The 20812-nt window shown below is 47.3% G+C and overlaps 1 protein-coding gene across 1 annotated transcript in view; it reads right to left on the bottom strand.

Moving 5' to 3' along the window:
- Window positions 1–26: 26 nt before the first annotated feature.
- Parp16 (poly(ADP-ribose) polymerase family member 16) overlaps window positions 27–20812 on the bottom strand; it is a 21963-nt gene continuing 1177 nt past the window's right edge. The window contains exons 2-9 of the mRNA XM_010641286.1: window positions 20732–20807; window positions 11759–11896; window positions 10681–10887; window positions 7454–7625; window positions 5352–5493; window positions 3310–3388; window positions 1164–1278; window positions 27–38 (exon numbers count right to left, since the gene is read on the bottom strand). Of these exons, the coding sequence (XP_010639588.1) occupies window positions 1189–1278; window positions 3310–3388; window positions 5352–5493; window positions 7454–7625; window positions 10681–10887; window positions 11759–11896; window positions 20732–20807 (904 nt within the window). The 3' untranslated portion in view covers window positions 27–38; window positions 1164–1188. The remainder of the gene's footprint in view (window positions 39–1163; window positions 1279–3309; window positions 3389–5351; window positions 5494–7453; window positions 7626–10680; window positions 10888–11758; window positions 11897–20731; window positions 20808–20812) is intronic.

Consider the following 20812-nt stretch of genomic DNA (forward strand, 5'->3'; position numbering starts at 1 on the left):
GCACTTGCCTGGCAGGTATGAGGCCTCAAGTTCAATTCCTGATACAAAAAAAAAAAAATCAATGTTAAGTGGAAGAAAATATTTTCAGTTTTCTGCGTTTACCAATGAAGTTGCAAAATATAATTTTAAATATTTTCTTACAGAGGAAAGAGGGATACAAAGACAGAAAGGCCCAGGACCCATGGGGGTGAGAATGAGCTCTGCCCTCATCTTCCTTCCTGCCCACTCTACCTCCCCCAGCTCTAGCAATTTCCTTCCCCGTTGTCACAAGGCCCTGTGGGATGACCCTCCACAGGTCTGGATCTCCTGGAGGGCAGGATCTTCTTTATTTACCCTCCTGTCCCCACAATCACATCAGGTATCATAGTATCATTTTTTTCTCTTTTTTGGGAGGGAGGGAACAGGAAAGACAGGAAAAAGAGGGGGCTAGGTCTGAGATAAACACTGCCTGAACAAGACCAGATTCAGGCCAAAGCAGGGCTTCATAATCTTGATGAATTGAGACCTGGCAGATACTGTGCCCAAGCGACACAGCCATGTGGTCTTGTCCCATATTGAAACCACTCCTGCCAAATTTGTCATCAATACCAGCAACAAAACACCAGCAATAAACCCAATAGAGGCTCCACGGGTAAAATCCTGATTTCTCGGCAGCACTAACGCTGCTTGTCCACCTCCTCTTTCTGGCTTCTGTGACACTTTTGGTTTCCTCCTATCTCTCTGGACTCAGCCACTCTGTCCCCTTTACATGGTTCCTGCTCAGTAGTGCCATTAAAAACAAAAAACAACAATGCAGACCACAAGGTGCATCTCAACTATTTACTCTGTGCCAGGCCCCATCCTACCAGATCTTCTAATCCTCAGGATAATCCTAAATCCGTGCTCCAACCAGCAGCCAGAGTGATTTTTCAGAAAGCTGAATGTCATCTTCCTTGCATAAATCCTCTTAATGTTTTCCCTGGCCCATAGCTTTTAAGGTCTTCAGGACTTGGCCTCCGCCAGTATCTGTAGTCCGGTTTCTCACGCTGCCTTTCTCCACAACCCTTTTACTGTTTAGCTTCTTCAACAACTCCAAGTCTTTGCATGTGCTGTTCCCATTGCCTAAAACATTTTTCTTCCCTCCCCTATCTTAAAATAATATTTTTTTTGGGGGGGGGCCTTACTATGTAGTCCAGGCTGGGCTTGAAGTCACGGTGATCCTCCTGCCTCAGCTTCCTGAGTGGTGGAATTATAAATGCCTGGCAGGATTCCTCTTCTACGCTGCAGGTAAATGTCACCCTTTTGGGAAATGGAGTGGGGTATAGGAGTTGGTTAAGAAATGGACACTGAGGGCCGGGGATTTAGCTCAGTGGTTCCACCACCGGCCTCTCAAGTGCAATGACCCGTGTTCGATCCCTGGTACCAAAAAAAAAAAAAAAAAAAAAAAAAAAAAAAAAAGAAATGGACACTGAAACCCATCTGTGCTGGGTTCAACTCCCAGCTCTGCACTTCTGAGCCATAAAACCTTGGATAAGGCCCAGGGATTTAGTTCAGTGGTTCTGCTGCCTGCCTTGCAAGTACAGGGACCTGAATTCAATCCCTGGTGCCAAAAAAAAAAACCTTGGGTGAGCTATTATACTTTCAATTCCTTGTCTCTTAAGCAGAGTGGGCAAGGACTGTTGTGAAAATCAGTACAAATGTGCTACATGTGTTGGCTCCATATTCCCAATCCCAGATCACATCAGGTCTCTGTGCCAATGGTCCCAAGATGCCTTTATGATGCCATTGTCATGCCAACCTCACTCTCAAGACCCTTGTGCACTTGCCCACCCTGCGAATGTCAGCTCCGAGAGTGCAGGGGCTCTGATCCTGCTGTGTCTCTAGTGCCTAGCACACAGTAGGTGCTCCTATTTGGGAGCTCAATGAACAGAAATCCCCCCCACTAGATACCTAGCACATGTCCACCATGAACAAGGAACGAGAGGATAAGATTTTTAACCACAGTGCATACACAGCAGACAGAGAGAGGCTGACAGTGGTCACAAAGACTACTTGGTAATTAGGAAAATACCTTTATTATTTCTTTAAATGTTCCAATATTCAATGTAAAAACCATGACAGTGGATTTTTTACAACTTCACCAATTACAGAAAAAAAATGATTTCCCCCTTCTTTCTAAAAACCCCATCCCCACGCCGGACAGGAATCCATCAGGGCTGAAACCCAGCAGGGAGAAAAGGCTGAAGAATGCCAAGCCGGGCTGTGTCCACAGGACCACAACTTCCCTGAAGGAGGCACCGTCCATGGCTGTGGCACGTTCTGCCCCAGAGGCCAGCAGTGTGGCACTTGTGGCTGGCAGGCCACGATCAAGGCAGCTTCGTGAGAAGGAGAACAGCAGCGAGCCTGTGGCTCAGCAATCTCTCTCTCTAAAACACAGCCAGTAAAGAGGCTGTGGATCCTAGCCAAATGGTGTTCTAGGGTTAGAAAGTTCCCCCTTTTACTCCGCTCACAAAGACTAATTTGTCAAGCAGCTATTTTTTTAAAAAATCAGAAAACAAACATTGGGTTCCATTTCAGCTGTAATTAGCAGTTGGTAATTTTTAGAAAAATACAACTGGAGTTGCTCATTGTTGAGTCTGTTTTTTTTGTTGTTGTTGTTTTGTTTTGTTTTTTTAAAATCAGGCGGCTGACTTTCCATTCTCATCCATGGTTCAGGGAGGGAAGATCCAGCTGTAGCTGGAGGCTGTTTGTTGATTTGAGAAAACTGTGAAAATGTTTTGCACTCACATACAAAAACTGATGGAATCCAAAAATAATCCCACTGATTTCGTTATGAGAAACAGGACTGTCCCTCTTCGGTGTCTTGAGTCAAAACAAGGCAACCGCCTAGTGATTTATAGTCCCCGCTCCATGTGTCCTGCCTTCCAGAAGGCATTAGAGAGGGCGACCTCTGCCAGGAGTGACTGTAAACATGCTGCACCACTGACACTGGACGTTTTGTTTTTAAATGCAGCGGGACTTTTCCTTTGGCCATGGCTGAAGAGCCAGCTCCGTAGGGCCCTTGAGGAAGGAGCCGGGGGTCCTCACTGACCAGAGTGTAGCTGGGAGCATTATCAAAGGCAATCAGTACATTTATGGCATACAGAAAATTGTCCTGTGGTCCCCCAACTGTCCCCTAGGCTCAACCTGGCTGGATGTGAGGCACAGAAGGTAGAGAACAAACTACCATAAGGCATGTGGCTAAGGTGGCCCCCACACCACGCCCTGGAAAGATTATCTCTTTGCACGATTCCAAAAGTGTTGGAAAGCAGAGGAGTTGATGACACTCACAATGAGCAGCAGCAGCAGGTACAGGGACATCATGACCACAAACCAATGACTGGAAACCCAGGACAGCTGGCTGGAAGCCCTGCGTGAGGAGAAAACAAGTGATGTCGGCAACAAGAGCAAAACATTTTTTTTTTTTAATGTGTGCAACAAGCTCTGGCTCAGAGTAGATGAAATGATGAATTTCACCCTCTGAGTGAGCCATGCGGCAAGCTTCATGCTTCTTTGCTTGAAAAATGTGGGGCTCTTTGCCCTGGCACCACATGCCTTTCAATGGAACAATTTCTAAATGCACAAAGACAGCTATGCAATGAGCTCACCCTCCACCAGTACTAGGAATGGAACCCAGGAGTACTCTACCACTGAGCTATGTCCACAGCTCTTTTTATTTTTCTTTTGGAGACATGATCTCACTAAGCCACCTAGACTGGCCTGGAACTTGCAACCCCCCTGACTCAGCCCTTCCAAGTAGCTGAGGTAACAGGATGAACTGCCACACCTGGCTCCTCTTTTATCTTTTACAACCCATGTAGACTTTGGAATCTAGAAGAATTACCTGCTCAGGGTCTCTACCAAAATGTCAGCAGGTTACTGAGCAAAAGTCTTTTTACTTTCAGATATGTACACATATTTACCTGACCTGGAAAAATCCTATTCGGCCCACTAGAAGATGTTCTAAACCATCCACAAAAGACACACTCCAGGAGAAAATGAGAAAGAAATGGAATTTTGAAGTGGAAAAAGCCAGATGATGTATAACCAAAGGATAATGTTCCCAGACTTGGGAACCTATGTAGATTTCTGAATTAAGGTAGGGGCAGATTTTACTGGTTTAGGAAATCTAGAACCATGGAAACCACCGGTGTGTAAAAGTAGGAGTGACATTACTAAAAGTGTCCCCTTTTCCTGTCATGGCTGTTTACCTGCTGTACATCTGCACAGGAAGCTCTACCATGGGTGCCTACAATGCAACAAGATCTCCAAGTGATCTCCAACCCTGAGAACCCTGCACATCCTCCCAGTACCACACTGCTGGGGTAGCACTAGGGCATCCGCCATGGTTCTTTGGAGCTGAAGGCCCTCGTCGGTGCTGGGGTCAATTTTCATTTTATTTATCTATTGAGACAGGGTCTTAAGTAGACAGGGTCATAGTATCATAGTAGATAGGATCTATTACGTAATCCAGGCTGGCCTTGAACTCCCAATCGCCCTGCCTCAGTCTCCTGAATACTTGGATTACAGGCGTGCACAACAAAGCCCAGCTTATTTACTCTTTGCAGTGTTGGCAATGAAGCCCACAGCTTCATGCACACTAAGCAAGCATTCAGCCACACCCCAGCACAGCACCTTATTTTATTTTTATTATAATATATATAACATTTTTATATATTATATTTTATATATGTTATATATATGCATTTTTAAGCACCTCATTTTAAAGGTAAAGATGAAGCATCTCAGGTCCACAGAGGAATGGGCAGTGATTCAGCAGCCACTGTGGGAAGCAACTGAGCAGGGTACACACAATCTTAGCCCACGTCCAGTCACCATCCTGCCTCTCAGTTCTAGCTCATCGGTGGGTTTCTGACCATAATCAAAGGCCCAGGGGCTAAGGGGCTGCCGATGTGGCTTCCTTCAGTCATCAAAAAAAGACATATCTAAAATCCTTTTATATTCTTTTTTTTTTTTTTGGTACCAGGGATAGAACTTGGGTCCTTGCACTTGCGAGGCAGGCCACCGAACCGCTGAGCTAAATCCCCGGCCCTCTCCTTTTATATTCTTCATGACAATATACGGTCTCACAGTGCTCTATCTACCTTCCAGGCCATGGAGGCCTAAGGCTGGGGTAAAATCAAGACTGAAACAAAGAAATCAATTTCCTGAACATGGGCTCTAGTTGGTCTCCTCAATTTTGGGCAAGGATCATCTCTTTTCTTTTTTTTTTTTTTTCTGCAGGGCTGGGGATCAAACCCAGGCAGGGACTCACACTTGCTAGGCATGGCTCTCCCTCTGAGCTACACCCAGCCCCAGGATCACCATCTGACCTCTTGGGTTGCTTCAGCGAATACACCAGCAGGTACTTCACTCGCAGGAGCTGGTTATTGGTGACCACGAAGTACTTAGGAGGTATATCTCCTCCTTCGCTATGCTTGATTCTCGCTCTTCTGCGGTCTATCTCCTTGGAATCTGAATAAGAAGAGGAAAGCACACATTTACTGGGAGGGAAATAAAAGAACTAAAGAAGCAAATTAGGCATAGAAATGAGTTAAGACTCCTCCTGGTCATAAAGATATAAAAACCCTGGTAGGTTGAGGAATGCGCCTGTGTGAGTATACAAAACAGCACTAAAAACAGGAGAATCTTGGCCTGGTGCAGTGACACATACCTATAATCCTAATACTCTGGGAAGCTGAGGCAAGAGGACCACAAGTTTGAGCCCAGCCTGGGAAACTTAACAACTTAACAAGATCCTGTCTCTAAAGAAAAAAATAAAAAGGGAAGGGGATATAGCAAATGCCCTGGGTTCAATCTCTGGTACTGAAATCAAACAAACAAGCAGGACAATCTGGTAGGCAGAGAAACAAATGAGAGGAGGGATAAAGAAATAGAAAAACAGAAAAGATCCAAGGAAGATAACAAAACAACTGAATGGAGAAAGCAGAGGAGACAAATTGATAGTCATACCACTATAACCAAAACAAAATCAAAAACAAAAAACAAAAACATCTCTGGGACTGGGAAGAGGACAATCTGAAGCAAGGCCCTTAGTAAGCATTCTGAATAAACCATGCTAGATATGAGCTTCTTAATACACTTATCTTCCATCCTTCCTACCAAGATTTCTTTCAAAACCAGAAAAAACTTTTTTTAATAACAAGAAAAAGCTTTACCAAGGATGGGGTGCCAGGCCAGAGCTGTGTGCCAGCAGAGGCCACAAGGTTTGGTTTTGATGTTTAATGTCACAGTTTGCAAACTTCCTAAGAATTACAATTGCAAATAAATATCCACGCCATCTGGTTTGGGAGGGTGGTGTCAGACCTGGTCCCATTGCTCAGGATTCCAGTTGTTTTACATTAGAGGCCAGAACAGTCAGTTTTCTGAAGTGTCCTTTTCTTAGTAAAACTGAGAGGCGAGTTTTGGAAACTGAATGACAGCTCCATGACTCTTCTGCCTTGGAAGAGGGAACACAGAGGGAGTCACAGGGCAGAGTCCACGGGACACATCGGGGCTGTGCAGTGAGGTGGCAGCCAGTTATGTTCCCTGCAGTGCCTGGGATCTACTCCCTGTGGCCTCAGTTGCCCCTCATGTCCCCAGGGGGCTCCAGCATGTCTGGACTCCGTGTCCTTCCCTTTAGTTTACCAAATGCTTACTGAGTGTCAGGTGTAAACCACACTCCACTGACACCAGGCGCCCAAGAATAAGCAAGACCTCCTTCTGACCCCCAAGGAGCCCATGCCCATACCTCACACACACTTTCGTTTGTCAAATCCTGCTGGGTACTATGGCACACACCTATAACCCCAGCACTCTGGGAGCTGAGGCAGGAGGATTGCAAGTTTGAGCCCAGCCTAGGCAACTTAGTGAGACTTTGTCTCAAAATTTAAAAAAATAAAAAATACATAAGGGTTAAGGATGTAGTTCAGTGCAAAGACCTTGGGTACAATCCTCATACAACAACAACAACAACAACAACAACAACAACAGCAATAATAAATTTTAAAATATTTCCCAAAGTTTCATTCTCTCTCTCTCTCTCTCTCTCTCTCTGTCTCTCTCTCTCTCTATCTCGTCTTGCCAGGTAACTCAGACTGGCCCCAAACTTAAGATCTTCCTGCCTCAGCACCCAGGATGCTGGGATTACAGGTTCTGAAGCTCCCCTTGACCACCTGGCCCACCATGACTGCCCCTTCCTCTCAGCTGCCCCTTCCTCTCAGCTGCCCCCTCGCCAGGTTCTCCCCAACAATCACCTTGCACCAAGCCATCTTTTCCATCTTGAAGGAGCTTTCTCTCCTTGAAATCAGGCCCTGCCCTGTCCTACCCAGCATCACTCCAGACCCAGCCCACTCGACCATGAGATGTTGCTCCCCAGAGCCGGCTGCACCCCAGACAGAGGGCTATGGCTTGGAGCAGGCCAGGGCTCACTCACCCTTCTTCTTGGCTTGGCACTTGACGTCTGGATGGTCGATGACCTCGCACACAGCCACACAGCTGAGGATGGGGCCGAGAAGGCTGTGCTGCCACCCGTGGCTGTGAGGACTGTAAATGAGGGCCAGGCTCAGGTCACTCGTGAGGTAGGTCCCCTCTCCAAACAAGGATGTCTGCAAGGGCAGAGGCCAACAGAAAAGAAACACAACGTGTGAGTGGAGAGTTGACACAGCCAGATGGCACAGGTCTTTCTTCAACAGAGCAATAAACACAAAAACTTCTAAGCTTCCTTTTTCCCAGTAGGACATAGGATCAAGCAACCTATGACAGCCTCATAGGATTTATTACTGAACACATTCCATGTGACAGCTGTTTAACTGATTGTGGATTTCGCCACCTAGCCTGGCAAAGTAACAGTTCCTTGTGGTCAAGGATGAGTAAGAAAAACAGACATCAGAGTCCAAACAGACCTCGAGTAGAATCCACCAACAACCTGGCAGGTTAAACTGTCTCCATTTCTATATCTATAAAATGGCGGGCTGGGGATTCAGCTCAGTGATGCCACCACCTGCCTCACAAAATGGTGCTCATAGCATGTCCTTCATAAGGTTGTAGGTGAAGATTAAATAATATACAGAAAACATTGCATGGGATATCTGGGGCATGAGAGTCAGTGGTGACAATGAGGGTGGGTCTCACACCACGGGCGCTTACGTTACAGCATACGTTGTCGCTTCTGTTAGAGGAACGCATTAACACAGTTACACAGATAGACTTGCAAAAGCAAAGTCACACTCTTGTGTACAGGGAGGACGGCACACCTGGCGGGAAAGGGTATTCTGAGTCATCTCTTGGAAAAGACATGAGTCCCTCAGACTCTGCAACTGAATTCAGGAAGCAGACATGAGAGCCAGGATCAGTTTTCCTCTGCAATGATGTTGGTATTGGCTAAGAAAATGTCCAGAACTCAAGAAGGCACCTCCCTGTTCAGGGGGTGCCAATGACACCTCTGTGACAAGTACAGCAGGCAAAGTACCTACAAGCCGAGGCTACAGAAGGCTTGGCAAACACATCCCTAAGCAACCACAATGGTCAATGCAATATAAATCAATCCTGGTACCTACACATACTGACTCAGAATCCATCTCTTAACATCTCTGGGAGCTATGACCAATGGATAGACTTTAATATTCAAGCTGAAACTCAACTGCTATGTGGGAGCCACACTGTCAGTATTTTCAGATGATGGCTGGACCTGAAGGGCTCACTCAAGTACATCCTTGTGCTCTGGAATTGAGCAATTCCCTATTAGGTGGCCCCAGGCCGCCACATTTCTATACCCCGTAAATGACGCTCAGGAGAAAAGTTTGTTTGGCCTTTAGAGAGCTCCTTCCCTAACAACCTGACACAGATTTTCTCCAAGGCTACTGGGCTCCCATCTGACTCGCAGCAGTTCTCGGTCTATACCTGCCACTCTGATTTGACCTTCCGGAGACTCGGACAGCTTATGCAAGGCTGCAACTGGCATAGGGTTTCCCAAGCAAGCCCTGAACCAAAATCCAGGCAGGGAATGCCAGGGGTTGGTTCACTTTACCTAACGACTCTTAGAAGATACCTCTAAGAAGCAAATTCCTGGGGGCTCTCAAATGAAGGCGGTGTACAAGACTATAACCTGAAGCGACTTCTCTGGGCCGGCTGCAAGATGAAGTGGAGGCCGACCAGCCCGGCCCTAATTCTAAACTGAGAGCCAGAATAAACAAGCCTGGCAACCTTAACAAGATGCACAAGCACTAATCTGATGCAGCAGGGCTGAGAAGAGGCTCTCTAGCCTCAGGGCCTAGTCTGTGCCCAATGAGCCTGTACCCAGGAAGCACAGCCAGCTCCTTGGAATAAAGCAGATGCTGCTGGACAGGGCACACTCCAGATGCCCTCTGTACCAGCCATAAAAGCAGCCCCTGCTTCACTGGCCCTTGGCTCAGGCTTACCCCTGGTACCCACCAACTATTCCAATCCTCCCCCGGGGAGAATAATGGAGTCGTTGTGTACTACACATGGAAAACTGAGGCTCAGAGACCTCAAATCAGTTTGCCCAGGGCCACAGGGATTCCCAGTCTTCGTCTTACACCTTTCTGAGTGGCAAAAAGTACCAGCAGAGAAAGGGGAGGCTGGCACTTTGTGAGTCCTAAAAATGAGAGGCATGCAGCTCAGGGAAGAAGGGAGAGGCCCTCTCCTCAGTGCCTCTGGTACACACATTCAGTTCTCCCAGGCTGACACTCTGGAGCAACCCCTCAGGGCTTCTCAGAAGTCAGCCTCCCTGTGGGGCACCTGCGGTGGGCCCAAGACTCCGCAAGTGATACAGATGTCACTGGTCCACAGACAGCACTGAGCAGCTGGGGTGGTCACACACTGGGGTCACTAGAGGGCTTATGAAGCTTACTGATCTCTGGGCCCCATTTCCAGACAGTCTGATTTAATTGTCTGGGATAAAGCAAGGCCCTGGGATTTTTTTTTTTTTTTTTTAAACTCTCCAAGTAATCTAAATGCATAGGCAAAGACGGGAACCACCTATGCTTCTCAGGCTGTAATCGGCACAGGGACACCTGGACATCTCGTCACACTGCATGTGGGAGCTGAGCATGGTGGCGCATACCTGTAATCTCAGCACTCTGGGAGGCTGAGGCAGGAGGATTCTAAGTTTAAATCCAGCCTGAAGCCAAGCATGGTGGTGCAGGCACATTTTAGAGACTTAGCAAGACCCTGTCTTAACATAACAAACAAAAAGGTTTGGGGATATAGCTTAGTGCAAAGGCCCTGGGTCCAACCCTCAGTATTGCAAATAGAATAAAATAAAATAAAATATAGAAAGACATGGGCAGTGAGGATTTAGCCTGCCTCGCAAGCTCAAGGTCCTAAGTTTGATCCCCAGCATGAAAGAAAAAAAACAAAACAAAACATCAAAAAGACCTAGGCAGGTAGTGAGGGCCTTAGGTTCAATTTCCCCAAAATGGGAAACAAAATTTAAGTGAATCAAGGAGTCAAAATGTCAGTGCTGGGCCCAAGATCCTGCATTTCCACAAGCTCCTTGGCAGTGGTATCACTGCTAGTCTGCAGGCCACACTGAGTGGCCAGGCTTTAGCAAACCTAGGCACCCCAACTCACGCTTCCCCATTCAGCCCCAGGGCCTGGATCACCCACACCCCACGCCCCCCATTTCACCAGCATCCCCACCTTGTTGAGATGGCAGTGCAAGCCATTGTGGATGATGGAATGGAAGTTTTCTAGGCGGCTACCATGGAAGGCGTAGATTAGGTCTCGTTCTCCTTTGGTCTCATAAAATTTGGCATTGGCTGGGTCAAAGTACTCGATCTCAAATAGGAAGTCTGGGACAGGGACAGGTATGTGAGGGTTACCGGTCAGCTGCTGGATTTTCTCAAACTTGAAAACATAAAGAAGGCAAAGGGGAAGCAAAAATGATTAAGATGCAATGTCTATATGTGCCAATTCCCCAAAATGAACGTGATTCTTATGTACTGCAAACACATACCAATTAAAAAAGAAGCTGGTGGGCCAGGATTTAGCTCAGTGGTGCTGCCACCTGCCTCGCAAGCACAAGGTCCTGAGATCGATCCCCAGTACCAAATAAAAAAGAAGCTGGTAAAATGTGCTGCAAAAATGGCCTCCTATAACCTTGGGTTCAACTCCTGTGGATTTTGCTCACCAGAACAACAGGTTTCATGAAGACAGAGATATTAACGTACAAGCAAGCTTAGAGCTTATGGTTCAAGAGTGCTTTGCACCAACACCATTTATCCCTACGGCAAGCTGAGAAGCATGAACCACACCTTCTGAATGGCAATCACTTCTAATATTCCTAACACTTTCCCATCTATTTCTGCATTCCATCTTTAATAATTTCATGAGTAAGAACAGCACAACTATTTGCAAAAAGCCACAAAAAGGAAGGCCCCAACAAGGGTAGCCACCCCAGCTGTGGTCCCAGAAAGGTGAATGAGGTTACCTTAGATCACCCGGCCCATTGCAACAATTCAAGCAACCCACAAAATCACAAGACACAATCAGCATTTCTCCTTTTACCATTTCAAGCCACTCAAGGTCAGGCAGGGGTAGTCTGTTGTTCAGCAGAAACTGACAGAGAAAGTAAATCAGGATCTCCAAGGTGAGGTCCAGGAATGTGCATTTTCAACCAGCTGCCAGGTCATTCTGATGCATAGGGAGGTCTCAGAGACAGTGGGCTCCTGCTGTCCCAGACCCTGTGTCCCTTGGAATCTGTGGACCAAAATCTCACCTCGGCTTTCCCTGCGCTGTGGATTGTCAGGACCTTGGAAGACAAAATCCAGCTCACCAGGTCCCAGGCCCACTGGTCTTCATCTCCAGAGGATCTGAGCAGTTCTTTCAGGCTAGGCAACTTTCTGGAATCTGCAAGCTATGAGGAAAAACATTTATTAGCAAGGATCCTGAGGAAGTGATGACCAGAGGCCCTCTAGTGGCAAGGCAGGCAATTTTCACTCCTTCTGTATCGAGTACTTTGCTTCCTTTTCCAAATAATAACTAACCCTGAAAGCTCTGAACTCTGAAAGATTTGTAAAAAATCTTACTTGGCACAAAACTTGACCTGAGCTGATATGAAGTTTGTTTAGTCCTCACCCTGTTCCGATGGCTGCATTTGCTGTACAATAGTACTGCGTCTGAGGGCGGGCAGCAGGGCAACCTGCAGCAGGTGGTTCTGAGCATGCACTCACAAGCGTGGGTAAAGGCTTAGCCAAACCTTGCCTGGAGCATGGGAATCTGTTGGTGCAAAACACACCTTGCTTACCTCTCCACCTGCTTCCCTCACCCCCAGGCTGGGCAGGCCACGCGTTCCCAGCCCAGTCCTTGTGTTACCCAGGGACCCTTAACTAGGCCCTGACTTTAAAGTATCTACTGCCACAACTGAAATGGATGATACACATCACTGAGGGTAAGGTGAGACTTCTGTTGGGTAGGACAGGGGTTGCGTCAGAACCACTTCATAGAGGAGATGCCCTGGGCCCTGAGTCTGCCAGGCAGAGGCAGGGAAGTGTGAAAGCACAGCAGGTAGCCAAGGAGCTGACAGTGGCAGCTGGGGCTACACCTTTGTTCTTGTGTCCCTACAGGCTTGGGGACCCTTAGGTGCTGCCAGGCTCCTGTGTCTCAGATTCCTCAATCACACAGTGGGATAGCAAGAGAGCTAGATGCTTACAGCATCCCACTGAAGGATAAGTTAAACAACGGCTCAAAGCAATAGGAAGGTACTAGCCTGAGCCTAAAACTCATCGTGATCTCCCCAGCCTTCTTTTCTCTTTCTTTCTCTTCCTTCCTTCCTCCTTCTTTGCAGTACCAAGGACTGAACTCAGGGCCTTTGCACTGAGCTGCATCCCCAGCCCTTTCTAAATTTTTTTACTTTGAGACAGGTTCTGAATAAGCCACTAAGTGCCCACACTTGCTCAAACTTGCAATCCTCCTGCCTCAGCCTCCTCGAGTGCTGAGATTACAGGACGCAACACCACACCCAGGCCCTTCCTTCTATTCTGAGTCCACACTTGCTATCTCAGGATGAGAGCTGAGCCCACTCTCCCACCATGACTGCGCCTGCTTCTTCAGTTCTCAAATCCTACGTGTGATCCATAGCCATTAGCCACAGTCCAGACTCAGGCACAGGGACCCCCACAGAGGACAGCAAGCCAGCCAGGCCCCTCCAGGGACCCAGTGTAGTCAAGTGGGAGGGCCGCCCCCCCCAAGCCCAAATGTACCCAGGCCTCAGCCAAGCTCCCCTACCAAACCAACGCTCCCTCTGCCGTTGCCCAGGCAGGGTCCTGCATTACCTGGGGACACTTACCTGGACGCTGCCCTCCTGGCCTGCCTCTGCCCACACTCTAACCCCTCGATTGACCTCCTTTACGTCCCATTTCACTTTTCATGTCACTGTGCTCATGTTAGCAGGATCCTTCCCTGTCTACATCCCAGTAGGACCTTCTGGAGACCAGGCTCACAAGTAGGGTTGCCAGACAAAACAGTCTGCCCGCTTAACTATGAATTTCAGATAAACATTTTTTTAGTATACATATAACCCATGCAATATTTAATACATTCTCCTCCCCCACCCCTGCCCCCATACCAGGGATTGAACTCAGAACTGTGCTTGCCAGACAGGCTTAGAGCCACTGAGTTGTATCTCCAGACCTGGGGCATTCTCATACTAAGAAGATTACCTGTTGTTCATCTGAAATTCAAATTTAACAAGATGGCCTATATTTTTATTTGTTAAATGGAGCAACCTGGGTGCAGTGGTGCATGCCTGTAATCCCAGCACTCCAGGAGGCTGAGGCAGAAAGATCACAAGGTCAAGGCAACTTAGTGACTTAGCAAGACTCCGTGTCAAAATTAAAAAGGGAAAAAAATAAATAAAGGGCCAGGCATGTAGCTCAAAGCAAAGGCCTGGGTTCAATCCCCACTACCACCAAAAAAAGAAGAAAAGAAAGAAAAAAAAAAAAACACTAACAACTATACCTTACTAAGGCCCTGGTCTGGCCACTGACTTAACAGGACTTCCTGCCATCAACCCCCACCCCACCCCCAACCTATGTCTTTCCTCCTCTGTACTTCTGCCCGTGACCAGTGTGACATGCCAGTATTTAAGGTCAAGTCTCTGCCCCGAGCCTTCACTGGCCACCCAGGATCCCTGTGCTCAACAATGATGACAGATCCCCTCGTTGCTCCTGGGACTCTCTGAGGCAGCACCTTAAATCTGATTGGGGTAAACATCCCTAAGGATCAACCGCATTTCACTTTTCCTGGAGCCTGGCACAGAGTTCAGAGCAAGATGTTAACAGCCACTGTTTGTTTTTGTTTTTTGGTACCAGGGATCGAACTCGGGACCTTGTGCTTACGAGGCAGGCAGCAGAACCACTGCGCTAAATCCCCGGCCTAGCCACTATTTGTTGAGCCTTTACATGTGCCAGGCACAGGGCTCCACGCTGCACATGTGTCACCTCATAATGACCTATCTTAAAGGTGAGGAATCCGAGGCCTTGTGTGCTAGGCACCTCATCTGGGGTCACTCAGCTCTTCGGGGGCGGGGTAGAGTTATAGGAAGCCAGGTGACCAGACCCCACCATGCACGCTCCCAACCACCATGCCCTCCTAGGGAGGGACAAATTCAGGGATGGCCTGAGAACATCAGACAGCAGCAGCACTCAGGTCAGACTCGAAGAGGCTGCTCGGGAGACTGACCAGGTGTGGCTGGAGTTTGTGCTCCACTCTCCAGGTAACACAACCACGATGGCAACTGATTGTGCCCAAGCCTGTCTGTCATAGGGAGAACTGGGTCGTGTGTGGGGAAGGGACAGAAAATGTCCAGGTGGGCAAGAGGTCTGAAGCACAGCTCAGGAGAGTGGAAGGGGTTGCCTGGAACTAGGTGGGAGCAGGGGAGAAGGCAAAGGAAAGAGTTTTTGACACAGACCACAAGACAGAGAACAGGTGCACTCTTGGGCCTGTTAACTATTAAAACCATGACACATATTCTTCCCCACCCCCACACCTTCCTAAACAATCTTAACCCCAAAACCTAGGTGCATTAGGGCTGGGGATTTAGTCAGGGTTTCTGCTGCCTGCCTTGCAAGTGAAAGGTCCCAAGTTCGATTCCCCAGTAACAAACAAGCAAACAACAACAACAAACTAGGTACATCAGCTAAGTGTGGTTGCACACATCTTTATTCCCAGCAGTCTGGGAGGCTGAGGCAGGAAGATCACAAATTTGACCCCAGCCTCATCAATTTAGCAAAACTTCTCTCAAAATGAAAATTATTTTTAAAAAAAGGACTGGGGGTGTCAATTCTCAGTATCAAAAAAATTTTTTTAATTAAAGGCACATCATAAAAGCCCAGATGTCCTCATGGTAGCAGCTCCAAAAATAAACTCGATGAGAAACTGTTCGGACCACCACACAGGGACAAGGACCAACACGGTCCTGGACCCTAAATGGTCACTCATCAAAACACTGCTGTGTTTCCTTCTGAGGCAGTTGGGGGCATCAAAACTGCTTTTGCAGAGAGCAGTGTCTCTTCACCGGGGCCTGCAGATGCTGACTGGGAACTCAAAGCTTGACATCCATTCCTGCACTCCTCCTGCATCTGCCTCCTGTTAAATCTGTGGGGCAGAACAGCACTCAGTCTGCACGTTGGCAGGTTGGTCACTCAGGGAGCATCTGTCTGAAAACTGGTAATACAAGGTTTATTAGCCCTGAATTTACCTAACCTGTGTCATTCCCCTTTACAGCTGAGGACACTGAGTTAAGGAAAAGACAGGGACGGGGATGAGGATTTAGCTCAGCGGTGCCACCGCCTGCCTCAAAAGTGCAAGGTCCTGAGTTTGATCCCTGGTACGAAAAAAGAAAGAAAGAAAAGAAATTGGCAGGGACATTCAACTGGCAGCTGCTGTTAGCCCCTGGTGGGGTCTCCAGTCATTGCCCTGAACCTGTGGTCACCTTGATTCCAGCAAAGCCTTCACAGACAGGAACGATCATATCTCTCTCTTTTGGTGGTGGCTCTGGGGGTTGAACCTAGAGCCTTTGCATTAAGCTTCATCTCCAGCCCTTTTTAAAAAAATTTTTTATAAGATCTCATTAAATTGCCCTTTTGATCTTCCTGCCTCAGCCTCCCAGTTTGCTGGGATTACAGGCATGCACCATCACACCCAGTGGCGCTCATTCTTATTTTGGCTCCACAATCTGGGGAAGGAAAAAGGACCCTGCTTAGGATCAGAATTGGTAGCAGTTCTCCACACTGGTGCCCCCGAGAAGGCTTTCAAAGGCCTAACATGTGAGCAAAAGAATGGAGTGCCACCCCCACAACTCCTGACCAGCTGATGCTGACAAGGACAATACAGAAGCTATAACACTGAGAGGTTAGGAAGATCGTGAGAGTTCCGTGGAGAAAAGTTCAGGACAGGGACAGGACTTATCCAATCTTTGTGCCAAGAAACAGGTTCAGAAATCCTACCCCACCTGATTCCTCAGTCATCACAGGCCAGACACTGGGGATACAGCGAGCTCCCCGAGTAAAATCAATAGAGGACTCAATGCAGAAAAACTACCAAAATGAGGTCCTCAGAGCTGATCTAGACTCTGGGGACAGTGACAAGATAAGGCCTGATCCTCCCTGAAGCCAAGGGCTTGGCTGAGGAGAAAATAACCCCAGGAAAGCAAGGGCCAATAAAGTAATTCGCGTCAGAGCTCTCAGGTCTGGAAACCAGGACATGCGTTACATACAGGTGCGTGCTAACTCAGTGTAGTGTGGAGAAAAACAAATTCAAATGGCTGAAGTAATAAAACTCTCTCACATTACTTCCAGGTGCTTTTGGCTAAAAAATAAAAGACTGTTATATTTATTTCCTTCTCCAGGCAACCACAAAATGATCCAGAAGGGACCGAGCTCCTTCTTTAAAAGTTGGCCTGTGAGGGGCTGGAGGGGTAGCTCAACAGCAGAGCACGTGCTGAGCATGCGCGGGGCCCTGGGTTTATCCCCCAGCACCTAAACAAAACAAAATAGAGGGTCAGAGATTAAGCTCAGTGGCACCACACCTGCCTCTCAAGCACAAGGTCATGAGTTCAATCCCCCGTAAAGGGGGCGGGAGAAACAAGAAGTCCACCTTTGGGTCAGATACAGGTCTAGATGCCAAGCCTTATTCTTCATTAGAGTAACTCATGGGACTTGGGACAAAATAAAACCTAGCCATGCAAAATGGCCCACATTTGTAATGGCCCACACTTAGGAGGCTGAGGCAAGAGGAGCACAAGTTCTAGTCCAGCCTGGGCAATTTGGCAACTTAGAGAGAGACCCTGTCTCAAAATAAAAAATAAAAATAGGCTGGAAATGTAGCTCTGGGTTCAATCCCCAGTATGAAAAAAAAGAAGGAAGAGTAGACAGATGGACAGATGGGACGGACCAGAGGTACAACTCAAAGGCAGTTCACCTTCCTAGCATGCACAGAGCCCTGCATCCAATCCCCAGTACCGCAAATGGAACAGAACAAATGAAAGCTAAAATGCACACTCCCCAGAGGTGGTGTCCCCAACTCAGTGAACAGCCTTCTCTGGGAAACTAGTAATTACAGCCATGGCCACAGACAGCCATGGCCACAGACAGCCAAGAATCTGCAGCCTGGGCAGTTCTCCTATCTACAGTGCCCCACAGGAAATGTGAAAACAGACTACATGGCTAGAATCTGCCTGTGTTTCTCCAGCGGCCCTCGAGAATGGGTGACTGACTGGGACTAGCACAAGGAGTCCCATGTGCAAGGCCACCTATCCCTATAAAGAAGGGGCTGTATGGAACTACAAGAGCTCTGATGGTCTCCTAGGGGTTGATGGGGACCGGGAAGGGCATGCCCGTAACTGTTAGCAAATGGTACCTTTGAGAGGAATGCGAGATGGGGGAGCTCTATCAAGGGCTACCATTAGTTACATCCCAAGGCCTTTTTATTTTATTTTGAGACTAAGCCATTCAAGCTGGCCTCAAACTGATGATCTTCCTGCCTCAGCCTCCTGAACAGATGGGATTACATGCCCAACTATCAGGGACACTTCTACTTTACTGCTATCTTGGCTTTCTTACAACAATACTATTCAACATGATTTGTATGGTTAAAAATAAATGTCGAATGCCTAAAATGTACCAATAAGTGTTTTGCTATAAAAAAATGTTGAAGGGGCCGGGGATTTAGCTCAGTGGTTCTTCTGCCTGCCTCACAAGTGAAAGGGCCCAAGTTCGATCCCTGGTACAAAAAAAAAAAAAAAAAAAAAAAAAAATTTGAAATAGCACGAGCAAATCAAAAGAATTCCACAGTTCCCTGTTTATGTATCGCATATTCATCAAATAAACCCAATTTGACCTGCCATGAAGACCTTGGGCAGGAAGCAAATATGCTGAGCCTTCAGGTCTACATGGAGGTAAAAAACAACCTTGTTGTGGGATGTTATCTCCGGTGAGCTTGATCTCCCCCACCCCAATCTCTCACTTTGCATCTACTCCTGAACAGCTCCCTCTCTTACTCTGTCACCCAGGGGTCTTTCAGAAGTGCACTTTCTAGAAGTCACCAATGCCTTCCGCTGCCAGAGGGTAAAGATCTAAACATCAAAGCAAGAGGCTGGCAGAGGCAGTGGCTCACAGCCCACTCCCACCAAACTAGGTCCTCTCTTTGCCTCTGTGATCTTTCACTCTCCATCCTCCACAGCTGGGCAGTCGGAGGAGCTCCACAAATATCTGCTGCCAAAACTGAAGGAAGTTTTGTCCCCAGTTTCGGATGTCACCAACTCCCTATGGCAATTATCAGAGCTTGTAGGACAAACCACACAGGAAGTTGCTTGGCTTAACTTCCTGATGTTAACTTCCGGGACCCTGAGAGGCCTGAAAGTCCAGGCCTGAGGCACCCTCTGTACAGGGCTAGGCTGCACCATGGAAACCCAGGAGGCTCTGCCTTTGTTCCTCAACCTCCTAGGAATAATAGCAAAGAGAGAACCCGACACTGGTAATATCAGAGTTGATGCTGAACATCTGTTGATGCTGAATATCTTGCTTAATTTGTTGATGGGGTTCATGATATTGACCTTCAGGCTAGGGATTTAGCTTAGTGGTGCCACTGCCTGCCTCAAAAGCACAAGGTCCCAAGTCTGACCTCTGCTACCAAAAAGAGAAAAAAGTTACTTCCTAGTGTTGAACTAATTTTGCATTCTTGGGATAAATACAACTTGGTCAGGCCAGTTGTGGTGGCGCACGCCTGTAATCCCAGCACTTGAGAGGCTGAGGCAGGAGGATTGCTATGAGTACAAGACCAGCCTGGGCTACATAGAGTTCCAGGTCAGTCTCAACTACATAGGGAGATCCTTTCTCAAAAAAAATAAAAACTTGGTCATAACGAATTATCTCTACTCCTTTTTTGTTTCTTTCCAGTACTTGATCTGAGCCAAAAGCCTTTGCTCTGAGCTACATCCCCAGCCCTTTTTTGAGACAGAGGCTCAATAAATTAACCAGGTGAGACTTGAACTTGCAATCCTCCTGCCTCAGCCCTGCATCATCACACCTGACTATGGAATTACCCTTTTTTTTTTAACTCAGTAACTTTAGAACCTACTGTAATATTCTAAAACAGATTTTTGCATTTATACCCATGAATGACACCAACCTCTGATGTTCTTTTCTTGTATCAACCTTCTCAGATTTAGCATCAAGGTCGTGCTAGCTTCTTTTTCAATACTTTAGAAGAATTTTTACAAATCTTAAATCACTTATTCCTTCTGTAATTGGCAAGCTCAGCACAGAAGCCAACTGGGCCCAGAGGGAATTTTTTTGAGAGAAAAATCTTTGACTACTAATTCAAAATGTCTAATGATACAGGCTATTTTGATAGGGTTTTTTGTTTGTTACTGTTTTTTTCCCAGTACTGGGAATCAAACTCAGGACCTTGCACTTGCCAGGGAGGAGCAGCAACACTGAGCTACATCCCTGGCCTTTGACATTCTATTTAATTCGATCAGTTTTGGTAAATTATATTTTCTCTAGATAATCCTAAAGATGAGGATGACAAAGGTAACTGAGATCTGGAATGCTGACCCTAACATGAACTCTATAAGAAATTAAAAGTCTTGTGAATCAGCAGAGCAGTAGTGGGTCACATGCCTACTGTGTGTTACAGTTTATAAAAGTACTGACCTCATGTTACCTCAAGGTCAACATCTGGATGCTTTAATGACTTTCGGTGTCTCATTATTTGTGAAGGCCTGGATAAACTTCCTGTCTAAGCAAATAGCTAGTTCAGATCAACACCCCATCACTGGTCACGCTAGACATTTTGTTTTGTTTTCAGACAAAGTCTCACTATGTAGTTCAGGCTGGCCTTGAACTCACTATGTAGGTAGCCCTGGCTGCCTGAAACTCACTGGGATCCTCCTGCCTCAGCCTCCCAAGTGCTGGGATTACAAATGTATGCCACCACTCCCAGCTAGAAAATTTTGTGGAGGACGATGCAACTATTAAATTCTTCACTTCACGCCTAAGAATCACCTGTCACTGACAGGTGGAAGCAGCCGCACACAGGTGACTTGAGTGTATCAACACTAGAGTGTTAGAGGAGTTAAATTCTTAACCTTCCCCGAGGCCAAGCTGGGAATGGAAAATCCGGGGCTTGGCGTGTTTGCTGACACCAGTGGTTCCCCAGCCACCTGGTCCGGGACACGGGGCACACTCACCAGGGCCTCGAAGTCCTTGCAGTCGCCGCGGGCGTAGGCGGCTGGGAAGGGCCGCAGCACAGAGTCGCGCTTGTAGCTGCG

The sequence above is a fragment of the Fukomys damarensis genome, unplaced genomic scaffold (genome assembly GCF_012274545.1).
Source record: "Fukomys damarensis isolate Sample0158 unplaced genomic scaffold, DMR_v1.0_HiC HiC_scaffold_25, whole genome shotgun sequence".
NCBI classification, from domain to species: Eukaryota; Metazoa; Chordata; class Mammalia; order Rodentia; family Bathyergidae; genus Fukomys; species Fukomys damarensis.